At 39.4% G+C, this 25,450-nt stretch overlaps 1 protein-coding gene across 3 annotated transcripts in view; it reads left to right on the top strand.

Annotated features, from left to right (window-relative positions):
* The window catches only part of Kiaa0586 (KIAA0586 ortholog), a 101,141-nt gene that overhangs the window by 14,397 nt on the left and 61,294 nt on the right, over window positions 1-25,450 (top strand). For 2 of the 3 annotated variants that reach the window (XM_076922054.1, XM_076922052.1), the window contains exons 6-17: window positions 754-975; window positions 2,376-2,523; window positions 4,451-4,612; window positions 6,831-6,954; window positions 9,139-9,271; window positions 11,532-11,749; window positions 12,306-12,378; window positions 13,409-13,633; window positions 15,248-15,422; window positions 17,368-17,562; window positions 21,419-21,606; window positions 23,801-23,911. In XM_076922054.1, the coding sequence (XP_076778169.1) occupies window positions 754-975; window positions 2,376-2,523; window positions 4,451-4,612; window positions 6,831-6,954; window positions 9,139-9,271; window positions 11,532-11,749; window positions 12,306-12,378; window positions 13,409-13,633; window positions 15,248-15,422; window positions 17,368-17,562; window positions 21,419-21,606; window positions 23,801-23,911 (1,974 nt within the window). The remainder of the gene's footprint in view (window positions 1-753; window positions 976-2,375; window positions 2,524-4,450; window positions 4,613-6,830; window positions 6,955-9,138; window positions 9,272-11,531; window positions 11,750-12,305; window positions 12,379-13,408; window positions 13,634-15,247; window positions 15,423-17,367; window positions 17,563-21,418; window positions 21,607-23,800; window positions 23,912-25,450) is intronic. The other variant, XM_076922053.1, reaches the window with a different exon arrangement.

Genomic DNA, 25,450 nt, shown 5'->3' with positions numbered 1-25,450 from the left:
TAGCTCCTCTCAGTGTGAAGTCTCTGTATGATAGCAGCTTCAGACTGAACAGTCAGGAGGAAGAAGCCACAGTTGCTAGTCTCTCTGTGTTTTTGTTTTTCATGACAGGGCTTCTCTCCATAGCTCTGGCTCCCTTAGAACTCACCCTGTAGAGATCAGCCTGTCTCTGCCTTCCTAGTGCTAGAATAAAAGGTGTGTGCCACCATGAGTGCTTTTTTCCCCTAGTGCGTTGATTAATCAATCCTTTGTAAATATATTCGTATCAGCCATATGAGTCCAAGGCCTTGGTTCTTGTCCAGTCATGCTTAGTTCTGAGCTCATGGCAACAGTGCACATTTATTCACGGCTTTGTCTGCTCCACACATGCCGACACGTGTGGCATCAAAAGCTACGTGGTTTTGCTGTTTCCTTCTCTTTAATTCTAAGAAATTTTTTTTTCCTGGCATTATAAAATCTTCTGTGTCAGATTTGTTGTATATACATACATAGTATGTATGTGTAGTTCATGAAACAAAACATACCTAAGGCTTACTCTGTTTAGCCTCTTAATTTTGTGACTCTGAAAACAAAGGCATGGAATCATGAGAGATTTTGTGAGCAAAGGCTCAAGTTTAGTACCTTCTCAGTACCAACTGCAGCAGATAACCTTTCTAGCCTTCTCAGTACCAACTGCAGCAGATAACCTTTCTAGGACTGGAGCACACCTTGTTGTCTTTCTACAGTATGAAGTTCTATTTTGATATTTTGTTTTAGGTGCAGAGTGATTTGGAAGCCAAGGTTAATTCTGTTGGAGAGTTACTTAATAAGTTACAGGAGACTGATAAGCAGTTACAGCGTGTGACAGAGCACCAAGCAAGCATTCAGAATAAGCAAGAGAAGTTACACTGTCACAATCACGAGAAGCAAATGAATGTGTTTATGGAGCAGCACATCAGGCACCTTGAAAAACTACAGCAGCAGCAGATGGATCTTCAGGTATCTGTGATAAAGCTGTCCACGTTCCGAGACCCTTTTGTACTCACGTCTCTAAGTAATCATCATCTAGTGGTTGTAATAGCACACTAGGTTGTGACAGTTGCTCTCTTAAATCATGATTGGCTTGCACATTATTCTTTATGCTGTGTAGACACTTGGTGTTCTAGGTTATGGTGTTGTTGGTGCTGGGAGATCTCTCTTTACAGTTGGCTTTTCTTCCTTTTGCAGTATTGTACGTGTGTTCTTGTGGAGGATGGACATTAATTTCAGTATCTTCCTCAGTCACTGTCTGTCTAATTTTTTGAGGCAAAGTCTCACTGAATCGTGAGCTCACCAATTTGGCTGGATCGGATGGTCAGCAAGCTCCAGGGATTTACCTGTCTGCTCCCTTTCCTCCTAGTATTAAGACTGCAGACTTGACCACTGTGCCCAGCTAGGGACCTAAACTCGGGTCCTCATGCTTTCAAGGGGAACACTGTGCTGACTGAGCTATCTCCCCAGCCCAGTCACAATATTTTGAAAGCAGTGATTTGTTTACATCAGCAGTTCCAAGTCTATGCATATGCATTGGAATCATTTGAAAAGCTTTATACAAATACAGATACTTTGATGTGTTAGAGATTCTGGGAGAGCAGACCTATGATGGTGCTTGGGTATCATTGAAAGCTCCCTCAAGATTCTGATGCTTCCATAGACAGAACTACCTACAGTGTGTAGTGGGTACACACTACCTGCAAATGCTCCTGCATTTAGTTTATTGAAAGAATCAATATCTTAATGCCTTTTGAGTATGATATATTGAGATATTATAAGAAGAAGTCCTAGCTTTACAAATAGCTGAGTTTTTATTTTGGAATTTCCAAGTTCTAAAACACTACCCAGCTCCAAAACATTTTAAAAATAGGAAGATAAAACCACTGTAAATTTACTTTTTTTTTTTTTTTTTTTTTTTTTTTTTTTGTCTTTTGAGACAGTTTCTGTGTATATCCCTGGTTGTCCACTTAAGAGGACTGACTGCTCTTCCAGAGGTCCTGAGTTCAATTCCCAGCAACCATATGGTGGCTCACAACCACCTGTAATGGGATCTGATGCCCTTTTCTGGTTTGTCTAAAGACAGCTATAGTATAATCATAGAAATAAAATAAATCTTAAAAAAAAAAAAACAAAACTTCTGAAATCAGTTTTATTTGTTAAAAAACACATTTTATATATACCTTAAAACTTACCATTTTTAATGTATGAATGTTTTGCCAAAACATATGTAAGTATACCCCATTTTCATTGTACGTTAACTATAAGCCACTTTCAATACTAATAAATCTCAATGTCTTGTTACTTGACATCATAAAAATTATATGTAAAATCATTTGAAATTAATGAAGTAATTCTATTTCTTCTAGACCCATTTTATTGATGCTGCACTCAAGGCTAGCAATCTTCAACTTGGCACGTCCCCTTCCAGAGCAGTGGAAAAGTATTCTGGAAAACTGGGACATCCTAGTGTTGGTAGCAGTGTTTCTTCACACAACACATTTGTTTCTAAACAAGGTAAAATACTTAGTTTCTTAAGAATGAAATGTACCAGTAGTGAATGCTCTTCATATGTAAAAGGTGAAAATTTACTTATAAAGTAGCAGGACACTTTGTCTCAAAAATAAAATTATTTTTGGAATTTTTGGTTTTATATCTTTTTTGTTGTTCAAATAAACTTTAGGTTATTTTTAAAGGTTGTTTAAGTTATGGATTATAATAATTCCTAGTTTATGGTTCTAATTAATCAGAAAAAATCCAATTGTCGAGAATCAAAATGCTAGTAATCATTCTCTCGTCCTCTGAGAAGCTGCTGTGTGGCCACTGATTTCCTTGACTTTGTCAGAAGAAGACTTAGCTACCGCAGTTATGTCCCATTGTGTTGTTGGGCTTCAGGCAGTTTTAGGAGTAGCAATACAACAAGTGTCGTGTATCTATTTCTGTTTTCTCTTTTTTCTCTTGAGGCTGGGTTTTATATTGTAGCCCAGACTGGCCTAGAACTGGTGATGATCCTCCTGCCTCAGCCTCAAAAGTATAGGGATTACAGGTGTGTTAGCATGCTGGTTTAACATTTTTCTTTCTGCAATCTTATTTACTTAGGATAAATTCCTAAGAGTGAGATTGATTATTAGGTATTATTAGGTATTATATCTCCAGGTTATTTATTAGTTTTCCTTGCCATTGAAAGTGTAGTGGGACTAGAGGGATGGCTCAATGATTAACACTGCCTGCTCCCGATGAAGACCCCGCTTCGGTTCTCAACACTGACATGGCAACTTCTAACTGCTTATAATTCCATTCCAGGGAACCCAGTGTCCTCTGCTGACCTCCTGCTTCTGATGCACAGATGCACATGCAGCCAAAAAGCAACACACAGGGTGGCTCACATCCATTCATAACTCGAGTTTCAGGAGATCAGTGCCCTTTTCTGGCCTCCACAGGCAACACACACACACACACACACACACACACACACACACTGCACTTATAGGCAAAGCACTCATACATAAGTAAAGATCAATTCTTTTTTAAAAATATCTAGCAATGCCATCTTACCACAGATTTGTGAATACTCAAATATTATCACATTGATTTTTTTTTTTTTTCTTCAGAGCTGAGGACTGAACCCAGGGCCTTGTGCTTGCTAGGCAAGTGCTCTACCACTGAGCTAAATCCCCAACCCCATCACATTGATTCTTAATTTACAAGCTTTATAAAGACATTTATAGTTTCCATTTATTTTGATTTCTAGTCAGTATTGTTTTTTCCTTTTTTTTTCTTTGAGAAGGTCTCTTAGTGTGGTCCTGGCTGACCTTGCTATGTAAACAAGGCTGACATTGAGTTCGGAGAGATCACTTGCCTCTGCGTCAGTGTTAGCTTTAAAGGCACGCACCACCATGCCCCATCCTGCTTTTTTGAAACAGTTTCTCACTGACCTGAAACTTAACAAATAGGATGGGTTTGCCATTTTGAGAGTGCCAGGGATCCGTTTATCTCTGCCTTCCCAAGCATGTGCCACCACGTTTAACTTTGTTTTTAACGTGGATCTGGTGATTGAACTCAGTTCCCCATGCTTGCAAGGCAAGTACCTTACCATTTGTGTTCAAAAAAGCTTTTTATTATTTTTTTAATTAAAAACCAATTTTTGAAATAGTGTCTTACTGTGTATTCCTGGCTATCCTGAACTCTCTATATAGAACAGGTTGGCCTTAAACTCACAGAGATCCATCTGACCCTATAGCCAGATAAAAAAGTGTTTTGAAGTTAAATTTAATCTTTATTATTGTGATTATTACGTGTGTGTTTTTGTGTGTGTGTGTGTGTGTGTGTCTATCTGTATGTCTGTGTGTTGCTTATCGGTTGAACCCAGGGCCTCAACAAAGCCCTCTACTATTGGAGACACACCACAATCCCCTATTGATAAGTTTCTTCCTTTCTGTTACAGTGCCTTTAAATGAAGATACAGATTTTGATGGGCAGAAATCTCCTTTAGAGACACCAGCACCTCGAAGGTTTGCTCCTGTACCTGTTTCAAGGGATGGAAAAATAACAAAGAGGGAAAGCCCTATAGAAGAAAAAGAAAATATGGAAATGTGTAGTCCTAAAGGTAGGAAGCCAGCTGGGATTAGTATCCCCCTTTTGATTAGTTATTTTTCTTAATGCTGGGACCAAATACCTGGCAAGAAGCAACTTAAGAAGGCAGTGCGATTTTAGCCTGTGCTATAAAAAGGGATGCATTAATCATGGGAAGACATGATTGCAGGAGGGTGAGGGGCTTGCTTAGTTAGATATTGGTTATATTGAATCTATAGTCAGGAAGCTGAAAGCAGATAGGAAGTGAGTCCGGGCTATAAAACCTCGAAGCCTGTCCCCAGTGACTCACTTTTTCCAGCAAGGTTTTGTCTCTATAACTTTCTATAAGATTCTATAATTTTCCAAAACAGTATAGCCAGCTAGAAAGGACATTTTCTTTTTTTAAAAAATTTATTTATTTTATGTATGTGAGTACACTGTTGCTGTTTTCAGATACACCAGAAGAGGGCATCATATCCCATTACAGATGGTTGTGAGCCACCATGTGGTTGCTGGGAATTGAACTCAGGACCCCTGGAAGAGCAGTCAGTGCTCTTAACCCCTGAGCCATCTCTCCATCCTGAAAGGACATTTTCAAACACAGAAGCCCATAGGGAACAACTCATATTCAGACCACAACTCTTCACTAGACCGATTGCTTCTTTGCTTATGTTGTTACTTTCTGATGGTCGCACTCAAGTACAGCTTGTAGCACAGTGGCCTTGAACTTGTGGTTCTCCTGCATTCTCCTCCTGACTACTGAGATAGAGCTATGAGCCACCACCCAGCTGACTGCACCTATACAATTAGAGTTTCGTGAGATTTTCCCATTCAGGATTTAAGATTATGCAGTAGGTATCTAGAAGTAACTAAACTCTATTCCGGTGGCTAATTTCAGTATTTTTCTCATTTAGTCATTTCTTTAGATTCTTTATTGTAGTTAAGGTGTATATATATATATATATATATAAAATTTTATCACCTACAGATTGCTTAAACTTTTCATGAATAGGATTTTTAACTAATAAATAAAAAATAGTGCTTTACTGAATGAAAAGTTGATCATGTTCAGGATTTTTTTTTTTTTTTTTTTATTGCTTTTAGGTACAGATTTAAGTACAACTCAGGGATATTAACATTTATCACCGCATTCAGCTGGAATAAATGCCAATATATGCACTTAATAAAACTCAAGAACTTTTCCATTTTATTGGAAATACTATTATGCTCTGAGCCTTAAAATGTAGCCCTTCTTGTAAAAGTTATGACAATATTAAGCTGCAGGCTTTTATTCTTGGGAGCATTCAAGCACTCAAGTCTTCCTTGAGCTAAGTTTTAAGAATCTAGAAGACAAGTACCTCACTATAAGTAGTTATTATGTAGTCTTAAAAACAAGGATGGGGGGCATTCAGATAATTGTAAAAAACAGATAAGCTGCCTTTTTGAGCCATATGTGTGATTAAAAACATACTCTCCAGCTGGGCAGTGGTGGCACATGCCTTTAATTCCAGCACTTGGGAGACAGAGGCAGGCAGATCTCTGAGTTCAGTCTGATCTACAGAGTAAAACAAATTCCAAGTTCTAAGACAAGGTCCAAGACAGGCTGGGCTACACAGTAAAACCCTGACTTGAAACAAACAAAAACCATTACTCTCTGATAGAGATAAATTTAGTTCTTTTACTCATATTAATCCATTTTTTACAACTCTTATATTTAATAAAATGAAAATATTTTGTCTGCCCTGATGAGTGTATTTATGTCCATATTGTCTTCATTTCTTTTTAAGTGTGATAACTGAACCCCAGGGGTTAAGTAATTTATAAAGAGGCTTATTTACCTTATCGTTCCAGATGTTCAAAAGCACACAGTGGGTGGCATCTCCTTGCTCTGACTCTCTGCTGGGTCATGGTAAGAAAGCAGGCAAGCCAGAGAAAGCTTGCTCTTACAACAGAGTTGCTCCTTTGATAACTAATCCACTGTGAGGACAGAGTCCGTATGACCTGTCACATGCTCAGGACTCCACATCAAATACCACTAATACATAACTTTGAGAATTAAGTTTCCAACACATAGAATGTAGGGAGCACTTGCAAAGAGCCATAGTGGTTATAGAGTGAGTTGAGTAGATAGTGGTCATAAGAACTTAATTTAGGTGGGGTGCAGATGTAATGTGATGTAATGAGGAGACAGAATATAACGGAGAAATGAACTAATTTGGAAAATGACATTATGGTGTTTTTTTCTGTTATAGGAAATGTAAGACTGTTAGAACAAGCATTAAGTAGTAATGAGTGTTTGACAAGAAAGATTGAATCATCAGACAGAACCTCACTAACTCAGCCAAAACTTGCATGGAATTTCGAGAAAAGAGACAGGTAAAAACAAGAGACTACAACTAGTGGAACTAGAAAAAGCTTTGTTCACAATCCAGCATTTTCTTTAGGAATTCAATTACGTCACTGCTTTTTAATGAAAACTGAGCATCTGAAGTAGTACCGTGACTCAGAGTCTTCAGGGTTTATTTGCAGGTTATTCTTGTTGATGCTGGTCCAAGTGTGAATTCTTAGTCTTATGAACACACTGGAGTCTCTATTGTGTTACCTTAGTCTGTTGGAGATTTGAAACAATTTTTTTTCTACTTTGAACTGATAAATCTCCTTAGTTAAGTGTGTGTTCACTTCCTACCTGGGTAGTACAGAGGTCAGTCAGTCAGCTACACGTGAGAGCCTCAGACCTTCTCCGGTCTTTCCTGGGCACACATATATAGTCCTCTGTGATCACATGATCTTCAAAGCCCCAGGAAGATGGTGGAACTGATCAGTGCTTTACTATGAATGCCTCAGAATTGAGATTTAAAGTGTCTATTGGCCACAGTATTCTATCGCTGAGCTATTTCGGGTGTCTGAGAAATCACACAGATGTCTCGGTTGTTGAAAATGCCATGAAGAAGCTTGTTCTTCAGGGCAGTGTGATCAATGAGCCTGATGGGCAGACAGCACCCAAGGAAGCTCCAACCCGTTCTCTTCCGTGCTGTGGTGGTGGGGAAGGTGTCGTAAGTATGGGTGAGTTTAAACAAATGTGCAAGCTGGACATGGTAGATGTGCCTTTGATCCCAGCACCTGTGAAGCAGAGGCAGACAGATCTCTGTGAATTCAAGGCTAGTATGGTCTACTTAGTGAGACCAGCTCTCAAAACACCCAAGACCAAATGTGTATAGCTTGCTCCTCTAACTCGGAACCAACTCTTTTGCTTTAATAAACTCTCCTTGGGTTGTTGCAGGCTTCTTATTTCTAGAGTTCTGAAAAACAAAACAGATTTTGATGGGTTTTGAGCATTCTCATTGCCTGTTAGGAGCAGCATTTCAAACAGTCCTCTGTTCTGTGAGAGCATCTGAATCATCATTTCTTGTAAGCAGGAACCGTTTCTGCTTTTTGCCTGATGCACCTAAGTATCTCTCATTAGATTTTTCTGGTTTTTATGTTTATACCTGATAAAATCTGTGGTGTGGTTTTAGCACAATGCTGTTTGGCAGTGCACACCTCAGTGTGTGTCAGACATTCATGTCAGCAAGTGTTCTCTGCACTAGAGAGATGGCTCACTGGTTAAGAGCACTTGCTGCTCTTGCAGAGGTCCTGAGTTCAGTTTTGAGCACCCACATTGCAACTTACAACTTCCTGTAACTCTAGGTCCAGGGGATCACACAAGCTCTTCTGAGCTCTTCAGGCACCAGATGTACCATGGTGCACAGGCACACACGCAGGCAAAAAGCCCAGACACATAAAATGCTTACTGGGTTTTAAACAATTTAGTGTAAAAGTAACTTTTATGTGCCTGATGTAATTGTCATCTCGGAGGCTTACTGCCTCAGCCTGCCTACCTAGGCCTAGTCCTGGAAGCTTCTAGCCTTCATGCAATCTAATCTAGGCCTAGAATGTTTTCAGCCTTTGAGACTTACTGCTAAATAAGTTAGCCGTTTCTTGTTCTTTCTGAACTCTGGCTGGTTCAACTCAGCTGTGACTCAAACTTCTCTCCAAGCTGACTGATTCAATCTGACTTTTTGCTCTGCTTGGCCTCAGACTAATTCTAGCAATTTATTTTCTGGCTTTTTCTGTCTACCATCTGTTCACCTGTATTTTGTCTAGCTTGTCCTCTCTGTGCAACCTGCCTCTCTAAAACTCTCCCAGTAAAACTGCCTCCTCTCCCTGTCTCTCTCTGCACTGCCCCTGCCCCTTAAGTAGCTTCCCTTTCCTCTCCTTGTGAGAGTTAAGCATATTTTATTCTGTCAAACCTTTCTCCGATTTGTCACTTTATCTACCATTCAATTAGACATCACTTTCAAACATGGGTACTTCCTTCTACAAACTAAGTTTACCTTGTTGGGATCAAAGATGTGTACTAAGGGCTTGTCTGTATTCCAGCCAAAGGGTTAAAGGTATGTGCTAAGGCTGAGCCATACCATAACTAGAAATAGTTTTTTCCAGTAAACAGCACAATCCCAGGGTTCACAGTGTGATCAAATATCCTGCAACAATTTAGGAAAATTTTCTTCTCTTTTGTAGCACTGAAACTCTACATTCACAAAGATTTCCTTCCTCTGAAGAAGGAGGGATAGCTCAAGTACCTGTGCAGAAGTATAATGATGTTGTTCATGATCTTGGTCAGAAGAAGAAACAAACAAGTGACATGCTCCAGGTAAAGTAGACATGGTGTCAAAATTCATAGTTGTGAGGTAAAAAACTATGGAATCAAGGTTGTTGGTGCCCATTCCCAATTTTAGCACTGTGGAGGTGGAGGTAGGAGAATCACAAGTTCAAGTTCAAAGTCATCCTGACATACATACTGTGTTTGAGACCAGCTTGTGCTACATCTCACTGTCTCAGAAACAAACAGATAACGTGTGCTACAGTATGTATGCAAACACCTAGTAAAATGTAATAATAATGTAAACAAACAAGAAATAAAAAAGTCATTAAAACAATTGGAAGGAAGAGTGAAAATAAAGCACTGAAAAACATGATGGTCAGGTCTGTTTGTTCCTTTTGCACAGCAGTTCAGAAGCCTGCCCTAGATGGTGTCTCCTAGTGCTCTGGCCAGACCAGACCACTGACCGTTTCCACTCTCCAGCCTCTTTTTTCCCTCTTGTTCTTTTGAGGTGATCATAGTATATAGCCCTTGCTGATCTAGGAATTTCTTTTAAACCAAATTGGCCTCAAAGGTTAGGGTCGGGGTCAAGGTTAGAATAGCTGTCCTAATTCAGGGTCAGGGTCAAAACAGCTGTCCTAATTCAGGGTCAGGGTCAGAACAGCTGTCCTAATTCAGGGTCAGGGTCAGGGTCAGAACAGCTGTCCTAATTCAGGGTCAGGGTCAGGGTCAGAACAGCTGTCCTAATTCAGGGTCAGGGTCAGGGTCAGAACAGCTGTCCTAATTCAGGGTCAGGGTCAGGGTCAGGGTCAGAACAGCTGTCCTAATTCAGGGTCAGGGTCAGGGTTAGAACAGCTGTCCTAATTCAGGGTCAGGGTCAGGGTCAGAACAGCTGTCCTAATTCAGGGTCAGGGTCAGAACAGCTGTCCTAATTCAGGGTCAGGGTCAGGGTTAGAACAGCTGTCCTAATTCAGGGTCAGGGTCAGGGTAAGAATAGCTGTTCTAATTCAGGGTCAGGGTCAGGGTTAGAACAGCTGTCCTAATTCAGGGTCAGGGTCAGGGTCAGAACAGCTATTCTAATTCAGGGTCAGGGTCAGGGTCAGGGTCAGAACAGCTGTCCTAATTCAGGGTCAGGGTCAGGGTCAGAACAGCTGTCCTAATTCAGGGTCAGGGTCAGGGTTAGAATAGCTGTTCTAATTCAGGGTCAGGGTCAGGGTCAGAACAGCTGTCCTAATTCAGGGTCAGGGTCAGGGTTAGAACAGCTGTCCTAAGTCAGGGTCAGGGTCAGGGTCAGAACAGCTGTCCTAATTCAGGGTCAGGGTCAGGGTCAGGGTCAGAACAGCTGTCCTAATTCAGGGTCAGGGTCAGGGTCAGAACAGCTATCCTAATTCAGGGTCAGGGTCAGGGTCAGGGTCAGGGTCAGAACAGCTGTCCTAATTCAGGGTCAGGGTCAGGGTCAGGGTCAGAACAGCTGTCCTAATTCAGGGTCAGGGTCAGGGTTAGAACAGCTGTCCTAATTCAGGGTCAGGGTCAGGGTCAGAACAGCTGTCCTAATTCAGGGTCAGGGTCAGGGTTAGGGTCAGGGTCAGGGTTAGAACAGCTGTCCTAATTCAGCATTAGGGTTGGGGTTGGGGCCCCGGGCCCGTAGCTGTCACGCAGGGATCATAGCAGTGTGCCACCACACTTGTCTTTGCCTTTCTGACTAACAAAAGTGTGTGAAGAAGAGTGACGGGGCTGTGGGCGGCCCTTGTTTATCTAATTCACAGCATCTAGAGCAACTTGCTCTTTAGTTTGTTTTGCTTTCTTCACAAGCAGAGCCTTTATTGATGAGCAGATGACCTAGCACTGCTTGGGATTTCCTGTCTATTACTTATAATATTTGTAAAAATGTCTTTAGCTGAAAAACAAACCAAACAGAATGATGCCAGTATTCAGTAACTATTCATTTGGACAAGCTGAACCTTAGATTATATTGATTCTAGTGTATGACCCAACAATGTACTAGCTCTTCTTTGTATTAAGTACTGATTTTTTTGTGTGTGTACTTATATGTATGTGTTTATCTGTGTGCGTGTGCGTGCACACATATATGCAACACCTTCCCAAGGAAGCTTAAAGGGTGTTAGATGTCCTGGAACCAGAGACCTGGTAGGTGGTGGTGCACCTGATGTGAGTGCTGGACCATTCCAGTCCTCTGGAGGAGCAGTGTCCACGCTGAACTGCGCTGCTATTTTCCCAGCACTTTTTCTTTAGAGTAAAGCGATCAATGTAAGTTTAACATAGTACATTTCTGCCTTCGATTTCTCATAAGGTAAAGCAATCTCCAATTACGTTGAGGCTTTCAGATCATCCACATAATCCTGTTATGCTCCAACCAACCAATACAAGGTCTGTCTTGAAAGATGCTGCGAAGATTTTGAGAGGAGTACAAAACAATAAAAAAGTACTGGAAGAAAACCTGGAGGCCATTGTTCGTGCAAAGGATGGAGCTGCTGTGTATTCATTTATCAGTGCTTTAGCTACCAATAGGTGAGACAGGATGTGGGCATCCTATCCTATTTATGACGCTGCTAGATTTGCTCACTTACTTTCATTTTTAAAGATTCATTTATGTGTAAGAGCATTTTGCCTACATGTTTGTGTGTGCACCATGCCTAGTACCCATAGAGTTCAGAGATGATCCCCAGGATCTGGAGTCAGGGATGGTTGTGAGTGCTCTCATTCACTGAGCTCTCTTTCTCCAGACCCCCCACCCCCAACCCCTTCATCTCTTTTTCTGTGCTTACTGCATTTGCCTGCTGGAAAAGGCCCCGTATTTCCTCTGAAGATGTCGGGCCTGGTGTGGATAGATGTGGAGGTCCTGCACTTTTTTATTTCATTTCCCCTCTTCCTGATACTTCTCTCCTCCAGTTCTTCACGGTCATTTTTGTTGTAACACTTAATGAATACCATCACTTTTTGTTTTCTCAGGAAGGATATTGGGTTACATGTAGCTTTAAAACTAGACTAGACTCATCAGATCCTGGTCCTATTCACAGTATATTAAGGCTAATTTAGGAACATTTCTTTTTTTTCTCTTTTGTAGAGAGATGTCAGAGAAAATTAGGATCAGAAAGAAAGTAGATGAATGGATTAAAATCATTTCAGCAGAAATCCAGGTATGTTGTGGAAAAAAATGGAAATTAAGTCAGATCTCAGAATATAGCATAAATTCCAGTTTATTGATGTGCCTTTTCTTTTTAATGTGTCTGTTTTAATTAGTAAACTCTAAACAGAATCTTTCTTACACACCCATGACAAGTGCAGCATATCTTCAGACATCAAATCTTAAGTTTTGTGTATTGGAAGGTGTAGAACGAGGCAAGGTAACCATTACTTTTATCCTGGAATGCAAGGCAGTTGCTTTCCTCCAGTGTGCTTACATATTTACTCATGGCGATAGCAAGGGGAGTGAGTGTCAGCTCAGCTTCCACAGCAGTGAGCACAAAAAGTGCTTTCAGCATTGTTACTTATAATCTCTCTCTCTCTCTCTCTCTCTCTCTCTCTCTCTCTCACACACACACACACACACACACACACAATGCATTTGTGAGAGATGTATACTAGTCACTGTATAACTTACCAAATAAAAGGATGAAGTGACCTATGGCAGTATGCCAGTGAGCAGAATGTGTCTTCATCACTGTTAATTTCATGTAAATATGCTATTTAAATATTCAAATAATTTAAGTTAACATATAGCTCCTCAGTTTCATTATAGCCCCTCAGTGAGGAGCTTATTTAAGTTCGTTCTTCTAAAGTTACTAACTTCTGTCGAGATGATCTCTTCCTGTACTTCTGCTCCCTCCACTAGATGGTCATGACTTGCTAGGATTTTAGTTTTAGGATTGCTTCGTTTACTTTTGTTTCATGAGACATCTCTGTGTAGCCCATGCTGGCCTCCAACTGGAGCTCTCCTGCCTCCTGCATTCAGGGGTTGCAGGCATGTACTGGTGTGCCTCGAGTCCGTTAGGTTTTTGTTCATTTTTCCAGAAAGTGTTCTTTCATGTATAAGCTAATGTTCTTTACTGTTAAAGCATTTAGAAGTACTAAACAATGTTTATATACTAAATAAATTCCAATATTTACTAGTGTTGAAAGCATTACTATTTGTTTTGGCTTAAGTAATTTTAATTTTCTTTGCCTTAGGATGAACTTATGAGAAAAGATTATGAACAAAAGAGATTTGATCCAAAGAATCAAAGGAACAAGAAAGCTCTAACTATGAGTAGAGATATTAAAGCCAATAACCAAGACAAAACAGTGAACAGATCTGTAATTCCAAGAAGCCATTATCAAAAGCAAACGCAGGAGCAGTTTACAAGTCCACCTGTGAGGAGTGTGCCTGCCTCAGGCCTACAGAAAGAGAGGAGTGTAAGGAGTGGAGCCCCCCTGCCTCAGGCCCACAGAGACAGGGAAGAAGGGAGAGCCATCCCAACCTTGTGTTTAGATGCCACAGTATACCCAGTCATTTCCTAAAAATAGAAACAATGACATGAATATGAGAAATTTTAAACTCTGAAGAGCTGTACAAACCTAGACCAGATTTGTATCATTGACTATGTAAGATTTTGGACCTGTAGTATAGAAGCCTACGTGAAACCTGTACTTGTCTCCTTTTAGTATGCTTTTTGTTTTATATTTTTGGCTTTTTGTTTCTCAGGAGGCAGGTTCTCATATTTGCCCTGGCTATCCTCAAACTCTAGAACTCAAGCAGTTTTAAGGAAGCTGGGAAGATAGCACAGGCATACAGCTCCATCCTAACTTAGAGCTCCTACTTAGGACCACAGTATACACTAGGTATATCTATCACAGTATACGCTAGGTATATCTATCACAGTATATGCTAGGTATATCACAGTATACACTAGGTATATCTATCACAGTATACACTAGGTATATCTATCACAGTATACGCTAGGTATATCTATCACAGTATACACTAGGTATATCTATCACAGTATACACTAGGTATATCACAGTATACACTAGGTATATCTATCACAGTATACACTAGGTATATCTATCACAGTATACACTAGGTATATCTATCACAGTATATACTAGGTATATCACAGTATACACTAGGTATATCTCACAGTATACACTAGGTATATCTTAGAGCAGCGGGTCTCACCTTCGGGTTGAGACCTCTGGGGCTGCATATCAGGTGTTTACAATTCATAACAGCAAAACTACAGTCACGAAGTAGCAACAAAATAAATTTATGTGTAGGGGTCCTCGTGAGATGAGGAGCTGTACAAAGGGTCACAGGGTTAGGGAGGTTGAGAACCACTGCCTAGAGATTACTCAGCTGTCTGTTATTAGTCAGGTTCATTTAACTGACAACCATGTTCCATCGTTTTGTGTATATTCTGTTTTAGACCTAAAAAATTACATTTATTGCCAAATGAGCTCAAGACATGGTACCAGATGCAGATACTTGGGGGGTTTCTTACCACTCTCACCCAGCATCAGTGTTGTTTAATGCTAAGCATGGATTTTTGAGCAGATAAGTATTTAATGTAATGCTTGGCTCTGGTGCTTGATAAATGCTTCATTTCTGTGGCATTTTGAGATTTATTTATTTATGCATTTTATATTTACATTTTTTTTCTGCATGTATGTCTCTGCACATCAGAAGAGGGCATCAGATCTCATAGAACTACAGTTACAGATGGTTGTGAACTGCCATGTGGTTGCTGGAAATTGAACTCAGAACCTCTGGAAGAGCAGCCAGTGTTCTTAATCACTGACCAACTCTCCATCCAATTTCCATGGCATTTTGATTGAAAGTGGAGCTGGGAGTATATAAAGTCATTTAAAGACTGTTCATTGTACTGTATTTAAGTATAATTACTGTGTAAAATGTGTTTAAACATTACTTTAGGGACTGAGAATATTTATAGTAATGTAAAAGCTTTTATGTTTCCTAGATGGAAGATTTTACTTTTTTTTCAGTAATTGTAACATGTTTTGCATTGTTAGGGCCTCTTGAAGTCAACCACAGCTTTGCAAGATGAGGATTATATGTTACATATATATGGGAAGCCGGTTTATCAGGGCCACCGCAGCACTCTTAAGAAAGGACCGTATCTCAGATTCAGTTCTCCATCTCCTAAGGCCAAGCCACAGAGGCCAAGAGTGATAGAGCGAGTAAAAGGTAAGGAGGCTCAGAGAAGCTTAATTTATAACACTGTTTTTATTTATGAGCTGTGCATACCACTCAGTGTATAACACTGTTTTTATTTATTAGCTGTGCATACCACTCAGTGTCTAATGGTGAGGAGTGGGAGGAAGAAACTCAGAGCTTCAGTATCGGTATCTGCTATTGAAGTGTGTGGGCACTTTTGTGGTTTGCTACCAAAATGTCTTTGCCAACAAAAATTAATTAATTAATTTTTTATTGTCACAATTGTATTTGGAGCTGTGGCTCAGGTCTCCCTCCTTTGTAAATGCTGGCTGATCACATTGGTGACCCACTTAGCTATAAATCCTATGGATGCTATTTTTAAAGGCATGCAGATTACGATGTTTCTTAAATACTGGAGATTTATTGTCAGAATTGTATTTGGAGTTTTAACAGCCTTTCCAAAACAACAGCTTAAGGCTTTAAAACCCTGTCAGATCCTCAGTAAGCCTTTTAAGGGAACAGTCAATGAGAGCCAGTAGGCCCATCATCCCCATCATCCTCAAGCCTGGTCCCTGTGGTTTCTCCCCTCTGTGAGAGAAAAGAAGTTCATCTTCTCTAGAGAGACAGATAATACAAACCTTAGTTTTGTTCTGTTCACTTGTTAATTTGGTTTTTTTTGTTGTTGTTGTTTTGTTTGTTTTTTTAAAAACCAGGTCTGTTTTTGTAGTCCTGGCTGTCCTAAAACTCAGTATGTAGACCACTGTGGCCTTGAACTCACAAATTTGCCTGTCTCTGGCTCCCAAGTGCTGAACTTGGTGTGTGCACCAAGATCTGGCTTTTTTTTTTTTTTTTTTTTTTTTTTTTTTTTTTTTTTGATTTATTTTTATTTTTCATTTATGTATGTGTATACACACGGAAGCCAGCAGAGGACATCTGATCAAACTCAGGTCCTCTGGAAGAACAACATCACTCTCAGCCACTGAGTCATCTCTCCAACCCTCAGTTTTGTTTTTCTAAAGAAAGGACTCTCTGTAGTGTACCCCCGGCTGGCCTCCAACTTACAGCAGTCTTCCTGCCTCAGTCTCCTGGTGCTGGGCCATCATGCCTGACAAACTTTTAAGATTTTGATAATTTAGAGTATAACGTTTATATGAATCTACATAAGACAGATAAAAAATATACACTAACTTACATGAATTTTAAATAAGTATAGAATTAGATTAATTGTGCATAATTTTAAAGGATAAGGGCTCATTATTTAGAATATCAAACAAGCAAAGGTGTAATGAGAGAATTGGGGTCAGGGGGAAATCCTATTCTAAAAAGTGACCATTAACTTTCTTGTATTGTGAAGGAAAGTTTGTGAGTTTAAAGAGATGTTCTCAACATTTTTCTTATATCAGAGTAGCTCTGTACAAGTGTATCAGGGACAGGCAAACTGGTCTACAGGTGAGCTGCCGGGTTTTTTTTTTTTTTTCTTTCTTCTTCATCTTCCTTTTCCTTATCCTCCTCCTCCTCTTCTTTTCTTTCTTTCCCCCTGTCCCCCTTGGGACAAGGTTTCTTTGAATATCTCTGGCTGACCTGGAACTTGCTCCATAGACTAGGCTAGTCTCAAATTCAGAGATCCTTCTGCCTCTGCTTCCTGAGTGCTGGGATTAAAGGTGTGCGCCACCACCACCTCAAATTTGTATTTGAGGTGAGCCAGGTTCATTGACTATTCATGGCTGCTTTCAAGATACATTACCAGTGTCACCCGAGTTGAATAGTTGCAACTGAGATTACACGTCCAGTTAGACCAAAGTAATTCTTGTCTGGCCATTTATTAAGTTTGCCAACCTCTGGTATTATTTCTACTTGAGACCCTATATTAAATTGGATGAAATCTTGCTGGGAAAAACAATTGTATTTCTAATTGGCTAGTTAATAAATAGATAGTTGTTGAATTTTAAATATCTGCTAATGATGATTATTATAGGCACTAAAGTCAAGTCAGCAAGAACACAAACTGACTTTCATGCTACATCACTTATGAAAATGGATTCTAAACCACAGCATCCCATCACCTCACCACCTCATGCTGATCAGCAGTGTATGCTCAGTCCGAGCAGAGAGATACCGACTGCTTCAGGTGCCCTGGAAGGCCATCTGATCCCTATGGCAATCCTTTTAGGTAAGAAAAGGCTGTAGAGAAGTGGGAGGGGGCTCATTGCTTGTAATGAGTAGCAGAAGTTATAACAGTCACCTACTTTCTTATGTCTGGAGAGAGTCTCGGAATGTCAGGTATGCAGGGTAACAGTGTGTGGGGAGCCGACAGAAGGTGGCTATCATCCTTGTAGCCATCTTGAGCCATATACCCTGACAAGAGACTTGTTTACAATAGCCTACAACAGCTGAGCACACTCTGATAACATTTTGTTTTAGATAACCAGGATTTCCCCTTGGGTGTATGAGACTTAAAGGTGTGACTTAAAGGTGTAATTTAGAGATAAGACTTAAAGGCATGACTTAAAGGTGTGACTTTTAAAGGCGGGGCTTAGAAGTGAGACATAAAAGGTGAGAGGCAGACAGAAGAAATTATTAGACACTTGGTACTGGAGACTTGGAGCTGAAAGAACTTGGAACTAGGAATTAGACACTTGTACTTGAGACTTGGAGAGGAACTTAGAACTGGAAAAGAGACTAGCAACTAGGAACAGGGATTAGGACTTGAGACTTGGTACTAGGAACTAGGGACTTGGAGAGAAGAAGAGAGACTGAAGAATAAACGGGATTGAGACACACTCTGTCTGGTCTCCATTCCTTGCATCCGTCCTCACCCTCTCTCTTGCTGAACCCTGTCCCTCGGACCGAAGCAGCTTGGGGCAGTACGAGCTGGAACAATTTAGCCCCTAAGGCTTTTGGCAGTGCGGGTTCCAAAATTGACAGAGCGGTCAGCAACACTCTGGCGCCCAACGTGGGGCAGCTCGGGCCGCTACAACAGTGATCTCCTAACAGTGCATTCTTGCTGTAGTCTCACAGGAAATATTCTCTTGGCGTATTGCTATAGACAACGTGATTGACATACCATTGACATACATAATAATTCAAGAAGTCAAGTTTGTTGTAATATTGTCATGCATGAGAAGAGATACTTTAAAGCACTGTTATGTACTTTTGAACCAGGTTGTGATAAGTAAAAGCTAGGTGATCATATGTTCTAGGAGAATAGTAGGTTGTTTTCTTATATGAGATCCCTATGAGTATTAAAAATTGGACAGATCTGCTGGCAGGATATCACATACCTATAATCCTTTTACTCAAGAACAAAACTCGTGAAAACTACATGACTGGATGTGAGGAACAGAACCACAGGTCCTGTGTAAGAAGAGCAGGTGCTGTCAACCACTGAGCCACCCCTTCAACCCTAAATACATTAAAAACAATTATATTTTTATTTGTGTGTTTGTATATATGCCTGTGTAAGTTTATGTGCACCACCTGTGTTCAGGTACCCATGAAGGCCATGGGGTATTCAGTCCCTGGTTGTGAGCCACAGATGCAGGTTCTAGGAACTGAACTCTGGTCCTCTAGAAGAGCAAGTGCTCTGAAATTCTAAACCATCTCTCTATCCCATATATATGGAAATACATATTAAACTACTTGGAGCTATATATACATACACATGTATGGGTTTGTGGATATATGTATGGATTTGTGTATGTGTGTATGCTCAAAATGGTTTTAGGGGGTTGCGGATTTAGCTCAGTGGTAGGGCACACCCTGGGTTTGGTCTTCAGCTATGAAAAAACAAAACAAAACAACCCAAAATAGTTTTAGTTTGTATTTCAATGATGGCTAGAGAACACTTTGAACACTTTGAAAAACATTTATTGATCATCTGTTTTTCTTTTTTTTTTTTTTTTTAATTTTATTTAGTTGTTTTCCTATTTGTTGATGAGCAGTTTTATTTCCTTGGTATTTAATTTCTGCAGTTCTTTGTAAATTCTGAATGTCAGCTCAGGCCTTTGTCTGAAGCGTAGCTGGTACAGATGTTCTCCGTGCTGTGGGCTGTCTGTACTCTGTTGACCGTTTCCTTTGCTGAACAGAAACTTGATTTTCCTGTAGACCCATCTGCTGATGCTTGGGGCTAGTTCCTGTGCTGTTGGTCCAATAGTAAAAAGGTTCTATCGTGAGCTGAAATGCTCAGTGCTTAAGAACACTTGGCTGGTCTTCTAGAGGACCCAGGTTCAATTCCCAGCCCCCACATGGCATCTTAAAATGGTCTAACTCCAGTTCTAGGGGATCTAACCCCTCACATATGCATTAAAAAAAAAAAAGAGCTGTATCTACCTCACTATCTTGAATTGTATCTTCTCTGTGTTTTTTACTTTCTAGAAGTTGCAGTGTTTCAGGTTTTAAAGCCTTTGATCCAGTTTGAATTGATTTTATATAAGGTGAAAACTGCAAGTCTAATGTCACTCTTCTTCTTCTGCTTCTTTTGCTGTTGGAACACAGTGTTCCCAGCATCGTTTGCTGAGCAGGCTATCCTTTTCCACAGACATTTTTTTCTTACTTTGTCAAAAATTAAGTGAGCATAGTCATTTTGCTTCTGGGTCCTCTTCTATTCCATTGGTTTACCTGTCTATTTGTATGCCAGGACCAGGCTGTCTCTATCCCAATGGCTCTGTAGTATAATTTGAAATTGGATACTGTAAGATCTCCTTAGTGTTCTTACTTACTCCATAGGATTGCTTTGTCTATTCATGATCTTTTGTAGTTACAAATGAATTCTTGTATGGTCTTTCCTAAACCTGTGAACTATGACATTGGAATTTGGGTACGTATTGCCCTAAATCTGAAATGAATTTTGGTACAGTAGTCATTGTGACAATATTAATTCTGCCAACCCAGGAGCATAGGATATCTTTCTGTCATCAACATCTTCTATAATTCTTTTCTTCTAATATTTTGAAGTTTTTTGCTGTAGAAGTCTTTTCACTTCTTTGGTTAAACATATTCCTCAACACATAATGTTTTGGAGTTATTCTGAGTGAAATACTTTGTCTGATTTCTTTCTCTGAGAGTATACTGTTAATATAAATGAAGGCTACTCTGTCTGTCTGTCTGTCTGTCTGTCTGTGAGACAGGATTTCATACCTGATGAGCTTGAATTCACTATGTAGCCTAGGCTGGCCTCAAATTTATAGCATCCCTCCTGCCTCAGCATACAAGTGCTAGAGGTATGGACATGTGCTGTGTCCTTGCATAGCCTCAGGGAACTTGAACTTGACTGGGTCAGCAAGAGAATGAAGACAAGACAGACACACAGGTGACATACAGAAAAGCTGGGATCTAGTGGACTGGGCTCTCTGATGAAGAGTCCTCTACGCCTAGGAGGCTCCCTGTTTATTACATACAGTTGAACTGAGGGGCTAGAGTTATTGAATAGACCTCAATAAAGAGGCAGGGTTAGTACATACAGATAAACAAGGGACAGGTTTCGTTAATCTTGATTAGTTCAGTCTCTGTAGGGGAGAAAACACCCAGGGGACATGAGAGGAGAGAGGTAGATATTTTCTCTACACACGATCTATATTTCCACTTGAAGGAGGAGAGCAACCTTTGACATTTTCTGAGCCTAGCCAGGGGAAGACTTCGCCATTTTCCCAGGGTACTGAGGCTTTGAGGTCCTTGAAATGACTCTGTCCCCCTGGGCCACTGTGTCTAGCTCCTTAGTCTTTACTTTGAAATATAAAAAACCAGCAGGACTTTTGAAATGAGACTTGACAGTATAGAGCATGTTCTGATAGGCAGATACTACTCTTTATGTTAAGCATTAAACTAGTATATGTGAAGTGGAATTACATACAGATGACAAAGAGCTGACATGGCGGGCACACGGCGGACTGTGGTGCTGAGGAGAGAGCACACTGCAAGATGACACTTTCCTTTTGTGAGCAAGAACAGTCACAAAGATCCAGGCATTAAATTCGATTTTCCTTTTGTCTTGGAATCAGTTGACTCATTCTGTACCCTAAATTTTATAGGACAAACCCAAAGTAACAGTGATTCCATACCCCCTGCTGGAGTCATAGTGAACAAGCCACACCCTGTAACTGTGACTACTTCTATTCCTCCATCATCTCGAAAAGTAAAAGCTGGAGTCAAGAAACCTAACATAGCAGTTGTAGAAATGAAATCAGAGAAGAAGGATCCTCCCCAGCTCTCTGTACAGGTATGTCAGGGTGCACAAGCAGACCCGTTACAGACAAAGTAACCGATTTATGCCATTAGAATCTACAGTTCATTGCATAACTTTATGAAGACCTTGCTTTCACTGATGGGCTTTTATTACTGTGAAACTGTGGTCTTAATGTAATGCCTCTATGCTTGTTCTGCAGTGTTCAAACTACCCTCCTAAGTCAGTGATTCATATCAAAGGGCTGGGGCAGTATTCTAAAGGAATGGTTGAACAGTGGACTATAATTAAATTTTAAAAGGAAGGTACGTGGGACTGGAGAGATGGCTCTAAGGTTAAAAGCATTGGCTGCTCTTCCAGAGGTCCTGAGTTCTATTCCCAGCAACCACATGGCAACCATCTATAATGGGATCTGATGCCCTTTTCTGTCATGCTGATGTACATACAGACAGAGCATTCATATACCTAAGATAGATGATAGATAGATAGATAGATAGATAGATGGATGGATGGATGGATAGATAGATAGATAGATAGATAGATAGATAGATAGATAGATAGATGGATGGATGATACCTGTAGTCTAATCACCCAGGAAGTAGCCATAGGAAGATTGCCACAGGTTCAAGGCTGCCTGGTCTATCTAGCTCACTAGCTAGCTAGCTAGGGAGTCACTGCCTCAACAATAAACAAGTGAATAAATAAGTAAACCAAAACATACAATAAAAGAAACAATAATTAATGGAGGGTGTGACTAATCATTATTTCGAACTTTATCTGCTCATAGGACATGAATGAATGTAGAAAGAATTTATTTTTATACACAAAAACTATTTAAGTTACCTGTTCTTCCCAATTTAATGTGCAATTTTAGTGAAATGCTACTTTTAAAAAATAACATGAGATTTTGTTTTCTTAAACTTGAACTTTAGGATAATTTTGATATCTGGAAGAATAAAGGGTTTAGAAAAGAGTTTTGTTATGAGCTGGGCATGCCACTTATTTGAGCCAAGATTTGAGAGGTAGAGGTTGAAAGGTCAGGAGTTCAAGGTCATCCTTAACCCTAGATCAGGTTCAGGGCCAAGCAGTGGAGGTTATGTGACACCACTGCTGGTTACTAGACCAATGCAGTAAGATTTCAGAATCAGCTTTATTGTTTAGAAAGAATGTATAACATGGTAGAGATTTGTTATATGGGAAATAATGTGTGTTGTATTCATCTTAATGATATATAAAAAGATTGGTTTTAGGCTTCAAGTTATTACTGTGTAGCAAATATATTCCAAATTGGCCAGTTAAAATTATAAAAAACAAAACCATAAAAATTTGAAGATAATGTCATTGAATTTTTTATTAAAACTGAAGCAAATTCTGGATTTTAGAGAAGATCATTTAGATACAATAGGAAAGAGATTTTCATCTAAAATCTAAAGGTTATATATGTCAGAGAACCTTACAAAAGAAGGCGGGATACAGTGAGAGCAAATGAAAGCAAGAGCCCAGTAACGGATTTGCTTTTAAATACAAAGACTTTATTCATGTTCTGCGGGCCCAGAAGTTCATCAAAATCTATCTAACATGATGTAGTAACTCAGTTTGGGAAGAAAACACTGCATATATGAAGATGGTGGGTTGTTGTTGAGATCTGTGTATAACAGCGGGAAAAACTGACAATAAGGAATATGGTTGAATAAGGAATGTAAAATTCTTTAACATTATGCAGTTATTTAAAAATATAAAGTCTGCAAAGAGATAGGATAAGGCCAGGTAGTAATGGAACACTCCTTTTAGTCCCAACACATGGGAGGCAGAAACAGGCAGATCTCTGAGTTTGAGACTAGCCTGGACTACAGAATGAGTTTCAGGGCAGCCAAGGCCACACAGAAACCCTATCTCAAAAGATCAAAACATAAAATAAAAAAAATAAAATAAAATGAAGGAGGAGGGAGAGGAGGTACTACGACCTAATAACAGTGAAAAATCAGGGCTGAGAACCCATGCCTTGCTTAAGTGGATAATAAACAGAGAAAGAGTACATAGGTCATGGAAATGAAGTTATCTTAAGATAGGATTTTATGTTTTTCTTTATATACTTAGTATAATATGCTTTCATAATTCAAAGTTTCTGTTAGCAGCAATAAAATTTAAAGGGCATATTTTGTTGTCTGGTTTTGATAGTTACTTAAGTTGTAGTGGTAAACAGAAAGCAAGCTGTTCTGTTCTATTGTAGATATTACCTAGTGTGGATATTGATAGCATTTCATACAACAGTACTGACGAGGCGTCCCTGTCACCAAGTCTCAAAGAAGCCTCTCTCCCTCCACTACAAACCTGGATCCAGGTAGGTTTCAGAATTCTTTCATATCATTAAACTGTTATTCCATGCAGAGCTCTTATAATATATTATAGTGGATGTGGTAGCTCATACTTTGAAACCTAGTACTTGGGAGACAAAAGGCAGTCAGATCTCTGTGAGTTTGAGGCCAGCCTGTTCTACAGAGTGACTTCCAGCCATAGCTATATAAGTTATAACATGTAACAATAATTTCAGCACATGACAAAATCAAAATGAGTATTAATGTTATTTACAAATTTCTAAAGAAGTTGCTTTGAGATCTTTATAAATATTTAGGACATGGTAATTTTATGTGTAACATGGTAATTGTGAGACTTTCACAGGTGAAGAATTTCTATGTCTTTGGTAATATTTGATTTATATGAAAATTATATGTTGGAATGTGAAATTTTTATACATTTACTTATTGTGTATATCTGTATATGTGTGTATGTGTGTATGTGCATATGCAACTATATGTATGTGCATGCCACATGGGGAGGTCAGAGGACACTAATGGGGGGGGTCTCTTTTCTCCTATAACGTGTGGGTTTTGGGGCTCAAACTCAGGCTGTCCGGCTTGGCTGCAAGTGCCTTTGCCTGTCCAGAATTTGAATACTGACAAGTAGTATATATTTTATCCATTGTTAAGATGTAAAAATATACATTTTCTTGTATTAATTTGCTTCTGAATAATGATAGTATGACTAATTATAGTAAAATAGCACTGTAACATATCTCTGGTATCTAATATACCAAATTGATCATTGAGTTTACAGTTTTTAAGAATGATAAACAATTGCTGGGCACGATGGCAGAATAAGGCAGATGTCTGTGATGAGACCTCAGCTCAGAATGAAATCAAGCAAACCAGAAACCAAGTCACCAACCATTCAGGCACAGTTTGCACATCTTTAATCCCAGCACGTAAGAGGTAGACATAGGAAGATTTCTGTGAGTTTGAGGCCAGCCTGGTCTGCTTCACCAGCTCCAGGACAGCCAGGCTGACACAGTGAGACCCTGTCAAAGGGGAGTGGGGGTGACAGAGCTCAAAAATCTTTCATGATTATGAATACTGTATTAGAATTGATCCTAAATGGAATTCATACCCACTCTGACTAATTAACTTTTTACAAGTAATTTTGTTTTTTCTTAGAAGTTTATTGGAACATGTATGATAACAAAAAATATATTTTGGATTATGTATAACTGTTTTCAGCGAGAAACTGTTGCCATTTTTAGTAACTAGGGTTTTTATAGTAAGGCCTAGATAGTGAACTTGAATATAATTTTACTTTTATTAAGATTTTTTTTTGTTTTTCTTTGTTTGTTTTTTTTTTAATTAAAAAACACTTTATCAATATTTGTATAAACATACATACCTATACATGTATACATATATAAACAATAACCAAATAATAAGATGCACTTCAAAAGCATGGGGAGTTGGGGAAAGTGGGAGGAAGGAGAGAAAGGGGAAAACCATGCAAATACAGTGTTCATATATGAAATTCTCAAAAAGGAATCCAGTTTTTTAAAATGTTC

Source organism: Arvicanthis niloticus, chromosome 23, assembly GCF_011762505.2.
Source record: "Arvicanthis niloticus isolate mArvNil1 chromosome 23, mArvNil1.pat.X, whole genome shotgun sequence".
Taxonomy (NCBI): domain Eukaryota; kingdom Metazoa; phylum Chordata; class Mammalia; order Rodentia; family Muridae; genus Arvicanthis; species Arvicanthis niloticus.
This window is presented reverse-complemented; position numbering and strand designations above follow the sequence as displayed.